The sequence below is a fragment of the Ambystoma mexicanum genome, chromosome 2p (genome assembly GCF_040938575.1).
Source record: "Ambystoma mexicanum isolate Mex_15411 chromosome 2p, UKY_AmexF1_1, whole genome shotgun sequence".
Classification (NCBI taxonomy): domain Eukaryota; kingdom Metazoa; phylum Chordata; class Amphibia; order Caudata; family Ambystomatidae; genus Ambystoma; species Ambystoma mexicanum.
Window position 1 is genome coordinate 112,308,891 of NC_090923.1, and position 14,028 is coordinate 112,322,918.

Consider the following 14,028-nt stretch of genomic DNA (forward strand, 5'->3'; position numbering starts at 1 on the left):
TCAGATTCCAGACACCAAATGCGTGAAAACACTGGGGGGGTGTTTTCCTAGACTCTGGATTATCTATGAAACAATACATTTTAAATACACGCTCATCCTCTGGATATCTGAATAAATTGCTACATCAAATCAGACCCTACCTAACCACTAAAGCAGATCCCTACTTGCTGCTCTCTTAGTAAACTTGCGGCTGGATTACTGTAATAGCCTACTTACTAAAACATCCAGGTACATTTGCACCGCCTTCCGACAACCCTAAACAAAGCTATTAGGGCAATCTATCGAATATCCAGGCGTGACCATGTCACCTCATATAGAAAGACCCTACACTGGCTACTGATCAAACAAAGAATTGGGCATAAGATCTTGTCCCGCACATACAAATGTCAAAATACTGCAGCCCCTCCAGCATCTGATCAGCAGGTTGACCACTAAGCAACCCTCATGGTCTCTACACTCCAATGATGACCACACATTGACCCAACCACGTTTAAAAACTGAAAGAATTTGGTGGATCAAACTTTGAAACACACGCTCCACGGGAATGAAATGCCCTTCCATCTTCATAAGAACGTCCCCATCACTGCATTCAAGAAAGCCATTAAAACCCGCCTCTTTAATTCAGCAGACTTCCGCCCCCGCTTCTCTTGACTCCACACTGCTGATCCCTCTTGTCTGTGTTTTATGTGCGCTCTGAGACCCGTGGCACATGTAGCGCATTATAAAAATTCAATAATAACAATAATAGTTCAAAAAAAGGGGAAAAGTCGATGCACTTCCCCGCACAGGGACGGCACTCATGAGGTGGTCAGGACGTCAGCATATGTCTCCTCACAATAAATCGATCCATCATCAGCCAGTATATTTGTTCCATATCCAGACTTATTTTGGCATCACATGATACGACGCATTTCACAAAGCTCCCGTTGCTTGATCACATATAAAAAATGCATGAGTTACACAGTGCTTTTAAGTACAGATGGGCTCAGTTTCTATGGTTCTGCCCGAAAAGCTTGTCCCTTCTCGGTTTCTAACCTTGCAGTCCCTGCAGGTTCGATTTGTCAATGCAGGCAGCCACTTTGGAGTGGACTTTACCTCTCTCTCAGTACATTTAACCTCACAATTTAAACAAAGGAAAATGTCACGTGGGTTTTGCCAATTCGTTCAAAACACAGTAAATGCATACACTTAAACACAATTCTTAAAAGTTCTAAAATTCTTAAAAGTTCAACAATTCTCTGTGCATGAGGCGGATCCAGAAATAATTTCCAATTTTTGTAAACCACAATTTCTAAATAGAAAAAACCATGCAATCAAAGTTTTTAAGTTTTTGGGTTTTTTACCGCTCTAATGCTTTGTGCATGAGACAATTCATGTTTCACTGTGGACTTATACATGTTTTTCATTTGTTTAGGAAAGTTCCTAGACTCAAGTTGAAGAATTAAATTGAACACTGACACCATGAAATTATATTTAGCGGCCACCAATTGGTATGCGTTACTATCCAATTTGTCAAATGTATACATAGGGGAACAATACCATCTTTGGGCATTTGGGGTTTAGAATGCTAAAGTGCATAGTGCCATAAACATGACTCTCAATCAATTCACCTACTTTATAAAACAAACATAAAAAATACTAAAGTGCATAGTGCAAAGTGCTTTATAAGTATCTTAAACACCCCTTTTGCCATTATTCCTGCCTTATTATCCATTTATTTTGACCAATGGCTTCTTTGGTAAATTAATTATCCTCTGTGTCAGCGGAATAGATATGCTAAAGTGCTTAGTGCTGTAAACATACATTTTCCTTGCAGCCAGTATTCAATATACAACATAGGACTAGAGATAGGGAGTATGCAGAGAGAGGGAAGAAAAGAGGGCCTTGCATCTTATAAATTATGAAATTAGTGGGCTAGAAGACTGTGTAATTCTCACTATTGCATACAAAATCAACACACACATATAATTATCTACAAGCAGTTAATACAAACTCAATTATCTAAGGTTGGCAAAGAATTTTTGTCACTGTTTGATTCTTTAGTTTTTAAGCATTGCAAAGTCAAAGATGTTTATGTTCCGAGAAATGTATATAATTCTTCATCTAAGTTATGTCCTTCTGGTTTTTTAGTTTGAAAATCTAAGATAAATCTTTTCTCCATCTGGCGTAGTTCCAGTTCTTGGTTTCCTCCATGTGGGTTGGATTTAGTATGGTGTACTCCAAAAACTCTGAAGCTGTCCAATTTGCTCTGATGTTTGTCTCTGAAGTGTACTGCCGTGGCGTGGGGTAGGAAGCATCTACATTCTTAATAGCATGCATGTGCTGCAGAATTCTTAGTTTTAGCTTACCAATAGTGCTTCCTACGTACCAGAGATTGCATGAACATAGCAGTACATACACAACAAATTCAGTATTGCAGGTTATTTTTGTTTTCTCTTCAACATTGTGGCCTAATATGGGATGCACAAAGTTCATTTTGTTCAGGGCATATTGGCATGCTTTGCATTTGGTGCACTTAGTAAAACCTATGTTCTTTGCCTTCACCCACGTTGGTATGACATGAGTTTCTGTTTTAGAGGACATAAAGCTACTAACCAACACATCTTTGAGGGAGACTGATTTTCTATAAGTCATATACACTCGTTCCCCAATGAACGGTAATAAGGCTTCATCAGATTTTAGAACATGCCAGTGTTTGTGTAATATTTTTCTTATCGTATTTGTAGGGGAACCATATGTGAGGATCAGTCTTGTTTTTTCAGATGTTCGATTGGTTGATAGTAGTGCTGTGCGATCTAAATTCTGTGCTTTAAAATAAGCTCTTTCTATAATTGCCTTTGGATATCTTTGTTTGGCAAAGTTCCGAGCTCTGATCTTGCATTCTCTATCAAATCAATCTATTTTGCTGCAATTCCGTCGAATCCTGACAAACTCCCTGTATGGTATACTCCATTTTAATGGCGTTGGATGGTTACTGCTCGCAAATAATGGCATGTCTGAACTTGTTGGTTTTCAATATAGTTCAGTACTAATTTCTTTTTGATCTGTTTTCACCAATACATCTAAAACGATTAAGGATTCACGACTGTGGGTCTCAGTAAATTTGAGATTCAGATTGTTTATGTTTTACATGTTTACAAAGTTGAGCCATTCCTTTTCTTTCCTGTTCCATAGGATGAATAGATCATCAATAAACCATAGCCAGAGGACTACCCGGTCGGTATACTTTATGTAGGCATCTGTCCAGACAATTCATTTTTCCTACCATCGCGTTGTCAAGTTCACGTATGGTGGTGCGAAACTAGTTCCCATCACTGTTCCTCGCAATTAGTTGTAATAGATATTGTCAAACAGGAAGACGTTATTTGTTTAGCATATGTCTATCATCTCCATGATCATTTGGCCGTGACTCAAATAATTCAATGAGCTACTGTCAAGGAAGTATTTACATGATTTTTTTCCATCATTATGTTCAATGGAGGTATGGAGTGATACTACGTCTAATGTTGCAAACATATGATATGATATGATAGGTTATTTTTAACGCGCTTAATACCCAGACGTTTCTAAGCACGGACCCGGGGATCAAATCCGTGTAGCTCCGTGTCATCTTGCTTCCAAGGCGAGCACGTTGACGCTGAGCTATCCTCCCAGGACGATACATAAAGTCTTTTTCCCAAATTATTCCTTCAATCTTACTCAGAAAGTCTTTTGTGTCACGTAAATATTACGGTAATGTGAAGACTAAAGGCAACAATGTTTGGTTAACATATTTCGACATATTTTCCAAGGAGGCACCATTTAGGGTAACAATGGGTCTTCCACGGGGACCGGTCGGGTTTTTGTGGATTTTAGGTAGGAAGTAAATCGTGGGGATGATAGGTGTTTTATTGTATAGGTACTTTGAGTCACCTTCATCAAGGATATTCAATTCTTCCCATCTTTGTAAAAAATCACTCAACTTTCTTTTTTATTGATTCCAACGGATTCTCTTCAACCTTTTCATAGCAGCGGTTATCACAAAGTTGTCTTTGTGTTTCTTTCACATAGTCTTCTCTATTTAATGTGACTATGTTGCTTCCCTTATCTGATGCTTTTATGATTACATTATCAAGTTCTTGCTGGTCCTTTAGGATCTTCCTCTCTTTAAGTGAAAAATGTGGTTTTATAGTATTTCTATATGATCTTGCTTTCTTTAAGTCCTGGATAACCAGATCCTGGAAGGCTTCAACTTTTCCTCCTGGCTGGAACATAGGGTTGAATCTTGATTTGGCTTTTAATGTGCTCTCTATAGGCCAATCTGTCTCTATGTTGAGTATTTCATGAGTAATGTCAGAGACCACATCTGTAAGATTATTTGCGGATTCCAGTTTGGCTAGATCAATTAATACCTCAAGAGCCTCAATAGCTACTGCTGTTCGACCTGATAAACTCAATTTAGGTTTTTCCTTAGGTGGATTCAAAATGAAGAATTTCTTTAGTCGTATCATCCTCATGTATTTGAAAAAGTCTATTCTAGTTTCCATGTAATCATAACCTGCTGTAGGGCAGAAGTTAAATCCGTATTGGAGAACTTTCATTTGTTCTTTGTTGAGTGTGCAATCCGAGAGGTTGATGATGCTTTTATCAAGTTTATTTGACTCTACTGTACCTTCTTTTATTTAATAACAACTAAAACAATTCAGGATACACAAGTGATGGCATATGTTGATCCCAAATTCCCAGAAAATAATAAGGAAACTGCAGCAGCCAACAGCTTACAAATGCACCCAAAGAAATGTGGGATGCCTAATAAAAAGAAGAAGGCAAGGAAATGCAAGGATATAAGATATTTCTTTGCTACAAGCCTGGTGGAGAAACCTCAAGAGGATCCTGATGTTAGCCAATTGATGACCAGTCCTAAGCATTCTGTAGAGGATGATGAAATCACTCCCTTTTTAAGCCATGGGGAGGTATCTGTGAGAAAAGAGCAGGGGGAAGCTATAAGTATGGAGAGTGATCCTTCCGCACGCAGTAGAACAGTCACTGAGAAGAGGGATGATGTTTCATCAATTGCCTGTAATAAGCATAGGAGTGGTGGTTGGCTCTAAGGGAGACAGCCATTCAGTATTACATTCACTCCAATTTTCGTCCATGAATAGGTCCAGAATTTTGGCTATTTCTAAAAGTACTCCCTCACGGTCAGTGCTTTCTTCTGGGGTGTGAAATTGATTGGGTTACACAATGTGTATTTCTTTAATGAATGCACACTGTTATTTGTCTCTGAATTAGCTTTGGGGCTAGTGAATGATGCCCACGTAGAGAGCTCCTTCAAAGAGTCTATGATAGGTATGTTTCCAAGTTGGAAGTGAAGGTCTGGGAAAATGAAACTGTTAGATGTCACATAGGAGTGGATACTGGAATGAATAAACCTCTAAATGTACAGTGCAAAATTGACATGTCTGGGCGGAGGCCAGTGTTTGCCTCCTATGGTCCCTTCACTGAAGAAGACTCAGATTAGCTTCCACTTGCACTCCAAAACCAAAGGGGAACCCGCCCAGGATTTTAATGCTCAAGTAGCTTCACTATTAATACTGGAGGCTGTAACAGGTTTCTGAACATGAACAAAACATTCATGGAGTTAGACCTCTTGGTTTTCCAAGAAAACTTGGCAATGTGAGACTGATTGATGGCTTCACTACTTTAATAAGGAAAGAGGACTCCCATATGGCAGCCTACTGGTGGCCGTAAATAATAACTTGGGCTGGGAATCCGAGCTGTGGAAGTACAGCTCTGAGTCTAATCTGGCAATTAAATTAGTTAAAGACGCGGGTGCTGAAACAACCCGTTTTCTACTAATTAATGTTTACATTAATCCCATTTTTAACTAATTAGGATTCACTGAGGCTGGAATAGGAAACATTTCTTCTGCAGTGGGTGTCAACTTATCCTTCATCTATGATTTTGTGTGTGGGGGATATTTATTGTTTTTGCCCTGAACTTGGGAGTGATGAGGATGATGCTTGTCTCTCTCTTGTGAGACTCAAACAAAGTAATTACAATGATCTCTTTAAAAAAGAAGGTCATGAGAGGTCTGTCGTGGCCAAAAGTTTTGTAGAATTAATGTGAATGTACAGGGAGATTGAGCAGGTCAGGCTTCCTGGTGTGTCCCACTTTCTAAAGTACTATAGGCTTTATTTTGATAAATAATCCTATGTTTGAGTCTATTGTCTCTCTTGAGGTCTCTCACAGTAAGAAATGTGACCATGCAATGTTGGTTCTAAAGTTTAAGTTGTGGTTGGGTAAGAATAGAGGTATATCTTCCTCTTGTAAAAACCTCACTAAATAACAAAGGAAACATGTTTCTTCAAGTTTGCTCTGATTTAAGGGGCTTTAACAAAAAGGTCCAGAAGATTTAGAGCAGCAGGTCACAACAAGAAAAATGTGACATTTGATCACTTGATGGTTTCTCTGTTACCATAGCTAATTGGTTAGCCAATTTATCTTCAGTTAAAATCTGGGGCAGCGCCCTTCGATGATAAGCATGCTCATTCATTTGACATTATTGTGAGAGACCGCAAGAGAGAAAGGTGCTCGGAAAGCAGGAAAATAGTGATAGACAAGGCATTGGGATATGAAGAAAGAGGGCGGTAGTGTAGGGGAGTCAAGCAGAAGTACAAACATTGGCATAAATTGCATAAAATACAAAGCTATATAAATGGCAATCAAAAAATGATGAAATTGTCAGTTACTCACGATAATAGGGATATATGTCGATTTCTTAATAGCCATGAAATGTATCAAAGCTCTTGCCAAACTAATTGTGTCCTGCACTCTGGTTGTGCTCTGCACTTCTCAAAGCTGTTTGAGAACGAAAATGGTAACTCTTCAGATGTAATAGAGCACTCGCAAACATCTTGGGTATTGAACTTTGATTCTGATGACCTGGTGACCACCCAGGGGAAATTTAAAAACTTGAGATCCTGTGGGCCAGATGGGGTGTCTAACCATGTCTTGAAAGGAATTGTTCATTTACGGGCAAATATTTTGTTAACCCTCTTGAGACAGGTAGCATATAATCTAATAATTCCAGACTCCTGGCATAAATCAATTATAGTTCCTATTTATAAAAAAGGGATTAAATCATCTCCCACTAGCTATAGACTAATCTCTTTAATTCACTCTTTGAGTAAGGTTCTAGCAGGTTTTATATTAAAAGATCTGGTGGATTGGATGGAAAGTACTAAGAGAATTAGTATATTTCAAACAGGAGTCAGGAGGGGAATGGGGTCAAACCTGAATGGGCTTGTTGTTACCCTATGCCAAAGTAAGGTAGGTCAGGAAAAGGAGAAATCCCTCTATGCTGCGAACCTCAATATGTCAGCTGCCTTTGATAGAGTGGCTAGAGGTCACCTCTGGCTCAAATGATCAAATTGAGGCATATTGCCAGGTATTTTAAACTTAAACATGCTATTGTTATTCTTTTGTAATAACACTTTGAGAATCTGTTTAAATTCTGAAGCAGTACTTTCAAGGGGGATTGGGGCACAGAATGGCTTAAAACTGGGATGTGTCTTAGTCCCCACCCTTTTTAATTATTATATTTTGAATCTTGCATTAACATTACAGAAAGCAGCTAGTTTTCCACCGAGATGTGGATCATTCCAAGTACGGTGGCTAACGAATGCTGATGAATTGATGTTATTAGACATTACTCCCCTAGTTTTACAAAGGTGCTTAGAGCAAGTAGGGAGAATCATTTTGTTATTAATTCTGACAAATTCTGCGTTTTGATTTATAATAAAAAAATAAATGTTTAAAGATTTCAGGTTGTAGTATATCTGGGGTTTATATTTGCCTCCTTAAAATATATAACATTAATCAAAGAGAAACTGGATTTGAGGATTGATTCGTTCATTTCTCAGATGATAATAATCCAGCCAGAATGCTGTAATTCTTTACTAATGCCTTTGATAGAACTGTATAAGGCCAAGGTGACCCCAATGATAATGTACAGATCAGAGTTGCTACCAGTCAAGTTCAGGAAATAGCGTAAGATCTATCAGGGGAAAATATTGCATTCTGTCTTGGGTCTCCCGTGGTCTGTACCAATTGGAGCAATTCACCTAGGGCTAGGGTTGAACTCATGGTGGTTCACATATACATGTAATAAACTGAAATAAGATTAAGGAGGATAAGGGAAACATTGCTTAGTAAACTAGGTGATATACTTTGAGAAGGAGTGGATAATTCTTTTAATACTTTTATGAGAATATTTGGAAGCTTCTTGCTTGAAGAAGCACCCAACCCTGGCTCTGAGACACTGACATTAAAAAAAGCTAAAACATTTGGATACGACAGAGGATTGGGACAGTCTTATAAATCTAAAGCTCTATAGGGAGTTCCTGAATACAACATCAACCTCTAAAGCTAATATGACAAACATGGTTAAGTCACCCTCTCTTCCCCATAGAAATACATTTTTAAAGTTCAGACTTAATTGCTTACATACTTTGGAAGTGCTAGGCCTGTGAATATACCTCCAGTCAGAAATGAGGACGGGCTGCCTTTGTAAATCCGAGGAGACAAAACTCTCCACCACTTGATCTTAATCTGCCCCTTCCTACTACATAGGCGTTTCTTTTTTTGGGGAGAAATGTATTCATTCCCCATCGCTGTGATTTTGGATAATCTATGGAAGAGATTGATGAAAGGTTCACAACTATCGCTGTAAATCACCCTTAATGCCTTTTTGAAAGAAATATTTGCACATTTAGGTGATATTCCTGAACCAACAGAGCTCCTTCTGAGCCTTCACGATTGATTAATATCTAATTGAATTATTGAATTGTAACTGAGCTTTTACAAATGTAGCTGATCGCTGTATTTTATTATGTTTTATTTTGTATTACTGTGTTAACGCATGTTCTTCTCATGTATTGAATGTTGTTTTAATTGTATATTTTTTATCTAACTGTGAAAGGTTTAAATGACAAAGCATAACATAATTTATAAAAATGAAATTCAAACAGTGATACACATATAAAGTATTCATTCTAATAATATTGAAGACCTAGCACCCCAAAATATCCTTGAAAGAAATAAACATCTCTAAAGAGCTTTTTAGATTTCTAGATGAACCAAAATCTTTTGTAGCCGTGAAAACAGATTAATGCATCCTAAGGAATCTTCTCTTCCAAAATTGAAAATATCTGACCAGAGATTTCCTCGCCTTTACTTAAAGCGGATCCTGATGCCTTTTTCCCTGGATGCATGTGAAGACATGAGCTACTATTTTTGACTTATTCTGTATTTGCATTTGTATATGAGAACGTATAACGCGCATATCCCGGAAAGTGGGAACCTAGCAAATAATTGCATCAGGGTGCAGACGGAAATAATAGAGACCTGGCAGCAGCGAATTAAATTATTTGTTCCATTAATAACATCATTACATAAATAAATGCGTTTTTAGTTGTTTCCTTAATACATTCAAGAATTTAATTGCCTGCAAAGTTTGTGGAAGAGAGTTCCACGAGCGTGGGCCAAAAATCGCAAAGCATTTATCTCATCAGGTTGAGGTTCTGCCACAGAAACTCAAGTGGATCTACTATAGGTCAATACAAAAGTTTCTGGTTTTCCAGACACCTCTTCTCTGCCTTCCTATTTGACCACTTGTTACCCTAGTTGCCCAGGAAAGCAGGTTGCTGTTAAATATGCCTTTTAAAAAAGGGCTTGCATCAGCTGAACTTAAATTTAAAGATATTCTTACATCAGGCTGCTCCAGCCAACCTTTTCCCAATTTTGTATATACTTTTCCTTGCACAATTGTTGGAGTCTGCTGCTGTACATCAGCCTAAACCATGTTTTGAGAATGCAGGGAACTTAGATTATAGCAAGCTGGTCTTCCACCTGGCATGTGAATACAGGTTGTGCTAGTTAATATGATGGACGACATGAGGAGCCTAGTGGATGGCGGTAGTGTTCGTAGAGTTCGACACTGTTGACTACAGCATTCCGCTGGGTTATCCGAGAAGCTTTGGTATCTAGTCTACAGCTCTAGACAAGACCTTAGATAATTTTTGTACCAATCATAAACATCTAATTATCATTGCTCATTTTGAAGCACATACATTGTCAATCATGTGCTGAGTCCCTTGGTGAGCTGCCTTATCAACACTTCTTTTTAAGGTATATTTCCAACTATTGGTCAAAATGTGTCATTCCTTTGGTCTAACCTTCATGGACTGTTGCATTGATATGCAAATCCTTCTTCATCTACAAGGCCTAGGGACACAGTTAAGGAAGGAGTTGTGCAGGTGTGGTCACTGGAATCTGACATACACATATTAAGACTAGGCAGACCATTGCCCCAGTTGATATGTTTTGTCTTGCTGTGGTTCCTAGTGGACAACCCTTCTTTGGTAAATTTGTCTTCATTAGCACCTTGTGAATGTTGCATATGCTGTGCCTTGTAGCCCCTCTCACAGTCATCCGCTGGCTAGCTAATGTGGTCCCACACCCACCTGACTCCAGGATTCCTGCCTGAAACCTCCCCTAAGCAAAAGTAGCCACAAGTGCAGACTCTTCAGCCACTTCCTCTATCGAGCCATCTGCTGAACGACCAGCTCCGTCTTCTGAATCTGTTGCAGTACAACAACCTTCACACTATCCTCGTCCATCTGTGAGCAGCCCCACGCCTCTACTGAACCCATTCTGATATAACTTTCCAAATTCAAAGTTGATAAAGTCATAGCCAAGCAACAACCTTTAGTTTATCTACAGCTGTAAAGGCCATCTGCTTTAGGCCAGATAGGGCTGGCTAGTTTTGCAGAGATGATATATCCCCATCTGGACAGAGCTGACTGATCGCATCGGTCTTAGGGCCAACTTATCACATTTTGCCATGGTATATTTTTAAATGGTAGGGCGACCGGGGAACGATAGAGTAGGAGTAGAATGGTCAGAGGAGCAAGGCAGAGAGGGATAGAATGACATTTTGGGGGAGAACACTGCAGTACAATGTGGTAAGTAGGCTTATGGAGTCAGGTCCACAGAGATAACTCACCAGTTCTATTTTTCCTGAACTGTCACACAATGACTCGCCCACATCAGTCCTCCATCCTATGTGTACAAGAATCTTCCATATGCCATGCCAGAAGGTCTCATTGGTACCTTACTAGCAGTTGGGGTCATGTTGCTACTTACAAGCTCTATCTAGCAAAGACTGTGGGTGTTCGGGACATTTTACAAATGTTGCCAGATTGTCAAAAGCCTTAAAGGTCACAGAACAAGGGCCAGTACAAAAGGAAATGTAGCAGTAGTGTAGGTGGAAGATTCAGCCAATATAGATAATCTATAGGAGATGTACACCTCTGTCAAGGACAGCATACTGGTAGTTGGGTTAATATGGAAGAAATTAGAATACGAAGTGTTAAAATGTGCCTCTTGGTGGAATTAGTAATGTTCCTTGCTCACTTGTAAAAGCAAAAGGAAATATCGAGGCTGAGTACCCCAAAAGGAAATACACCAAACACGGGCTTATAAAGATCCACAGATCTTTATTCTATAACTGTACAGTTTTACAAAGAAACAAAGTAGCAGATAGCTATCTGGCCCTCAGTACATCACAGCGAATACCAGCCCTTTTGGTGTGAGAAGTGAGAGGTACTGGACGTCTAAACATTTACATCTTTTATACGTTTCCAATCGTAATGTCCAGCCCCTCTGCAGGTTAATAATTCTCGGCCTAGGGTTTGTGACGAGTTCACTTCTAGTTTATCCAACTATATGCATGTGGATTATTTTCATTTTGTACATCAACAAGTCACAATGGCAACAGTGTATCTTCGGATTTAACATTAAGCCTTAGTACATGTCCTATACAATGTCGTTCAACAAGTGTCCACGTTCAGTATTTAGACTGCATTGTATTTGATGTCTGTCCTCGGATCGGACTTGTTGGTGCAGGTAATCCTCTATCTACAAGTCAGCCGCAGGACAAGGTCTTTTTACACGACCCAAACATTTGGCCTACGGGCAGTTTAGACATGAACTTATGTGCGAAGGTCGGGAAGGTTAAGTTACAAGCGGGAAACACTGTCCACCATTTTAGAACATAAAGTTACCTTGAAAGGGGAATCAAAATGGCAGATGGACCTAAAATGGCAGCTAAGTCGATCTAAGATCGGAACTTTGCAACGCGGATTTCTTTGCAGGGTGACTGGGTTTAGGCCAATATATACAATAAAGGAAGCACAATATGATATCCCGTTTAACACACTGTCATACTAGTTTAAATGTGCGCAAGAAAACATGAGGCTGCAAGTGAAAAACTGGAGAGGGCAGATTGTACTCCGAAGAAAATTCTGGATTAAAAATCAACATTGTTGCCAGGTTTAGATCTTGGATGACCTACAAACATTGTACCATTGAAGAAGTGGTTCTATGTTCATTCGTCACCTGTTTTTTTTTTTTTGCTGCTTTTTTGCTGAAAATATCTTGCCGGAAAAAAAAGTTGCTTTTCTTTTTATTTGGGAGGGGGGAGGCTCACCCTCAAACCTCCCTCCCCTATTATTTATCCTGTATACACCACCACATCCTACCCCTCATATGGACTCACATATATTTTCTTTTTTCAGAAAAAAAATGTAGGCAAAAAGTGCTGTGTAAAAAAAAAAACAGGCAATGAATGAACGTCGTACAGAAGAAGTGATCAATGTGGCAAGTAACTGAACTCCCATCCTCCTTTGGAGGCACCGTGCAGACTCTGAAATGACTCTCTAGCCTGTGGTAGCTGAATAATATCTATTGGGGGCGGCGGGCCGTTTGGAGAGCATAGAATGTATAACAAGCATCTTCAAAGAAGAACCCAGCTGACTCAAAGGATGTACGTATGACATGAAGCTCAAGAACTGTAACACCCTGATTAAGCACTTTCAGGAAAATACATATGGGACTAAATGAAGACCTCAGAGAAATGCTCTAGGACATGGTGAATGATCATATTATTGAAGAAACTGTGTCATGTTTGTAGATCTCTCCCATAGCGATTGTGGTCAAAATGGAATGTTCTATCAGGCTTTGCATTGACTTAAGCAGTCTTAATGTCAGTATGAGAGGGGACTATCTCTCACACAGTCTCAGCTCCCTTGAAGTACAGTCACCATGGGTGGACGCGGCAAAGGAGGGGAAGGTCTCAGCAAGAGCGGTGCCAAGAGGCACAGGAAGATGCTCAGAGAGAACATGCAGGGCATTACCAAGCCCGTCATCCGCCTCCTGGCCTGCTGTGGTGGAGTCAAGCGCATCTCCTGCATCATCTATGAGGAGACCCGCGGTGTGCTCAAGGTCTTCCTGGAAAACGTGATCGGGGACGCCGTCACCTACACTGAGCACACCAAGAGGAAGACAGTCACTGCAATGGATGTGGTGTATGCCCTGAAGCGCCAGGGACACACTCTCAATGGATTCGGGGGGTTGAGGAAGACCAACCGCAGCATCAGCACACAAGCCCAAATGCTTTTTTAAGAGCCACAGAAAATAAAAACAAAAAAAGAGGGGACTATTATCCCTTCCCAAATACAGGTGAGCTTTTGCACAGAATCAGTGAAGTGATTGTCTTCTCAACTTTAGACTTAAGGTGCGCTTAACATCAAACTGAGTTACTAGACAAAAGTAAAACCATAACTGCTTTCATCACCTCATTTGGCTTTTATTAATTCTATTGCATGCCTTTCAGGTTAGCATCAGCTGCCTCCGTTTTTCGAAGATGTACAGGACAAACAAATAAAGACATTCTCTTTTTTCAAGGTGACATTTTGGTCTGAACAAACTCGGTGGCAAAGTACACTAAGGTGATTCATGAAGTGCTGAGAATCTTGAAAACAAGCGGAAACGTGAAAGATGTATCTGAACACAATTGATAACTTAGGACACAACCTTGACAAGGGATGGGGGAAACCCCATAAAAAGCGTTGTAGTTTCCATCAAAGGGGCAGCAAGACCCGCAAACATGGAAGATGTTGTTTGTATTCAGGGTGTGTGTGAGCT

General features: G+C 39.7%; 1 protein-coding gene across 1 annotated transcript; it reads left to right on the forward strand.

Moving 5' to 3' along the window:
* The first annotated feature begins 13,146 nt into the window (after nucleotides 1-13,146).
* On the forward strand, nucleotides 13,147-13,506 carry LOC138567722 (histone H4-like). Its single transcript, XM_069646197.1, has one exon. The coding sequence runs from the start codon at nucleotides 13,147-13,149 to the stop codon at nucleotides 13,504-13,506; it is 360 nt and encodes a 119-aa protein (XP_069502298.1).
* The last annotated feature ends 522 nt before the right edge of the window (nucleotides 13,507-14,028 follow it).

Excerpts from the sequence above, each read along its gene's own strand:
- LOC138567722 (XM_069646197.1), top strand. The coding sequence starts at position 13,147 with ATGGGTGGACGCGGCAAAGGAGGGGAAGGTCTCAGCAAGAGCGGTGCC.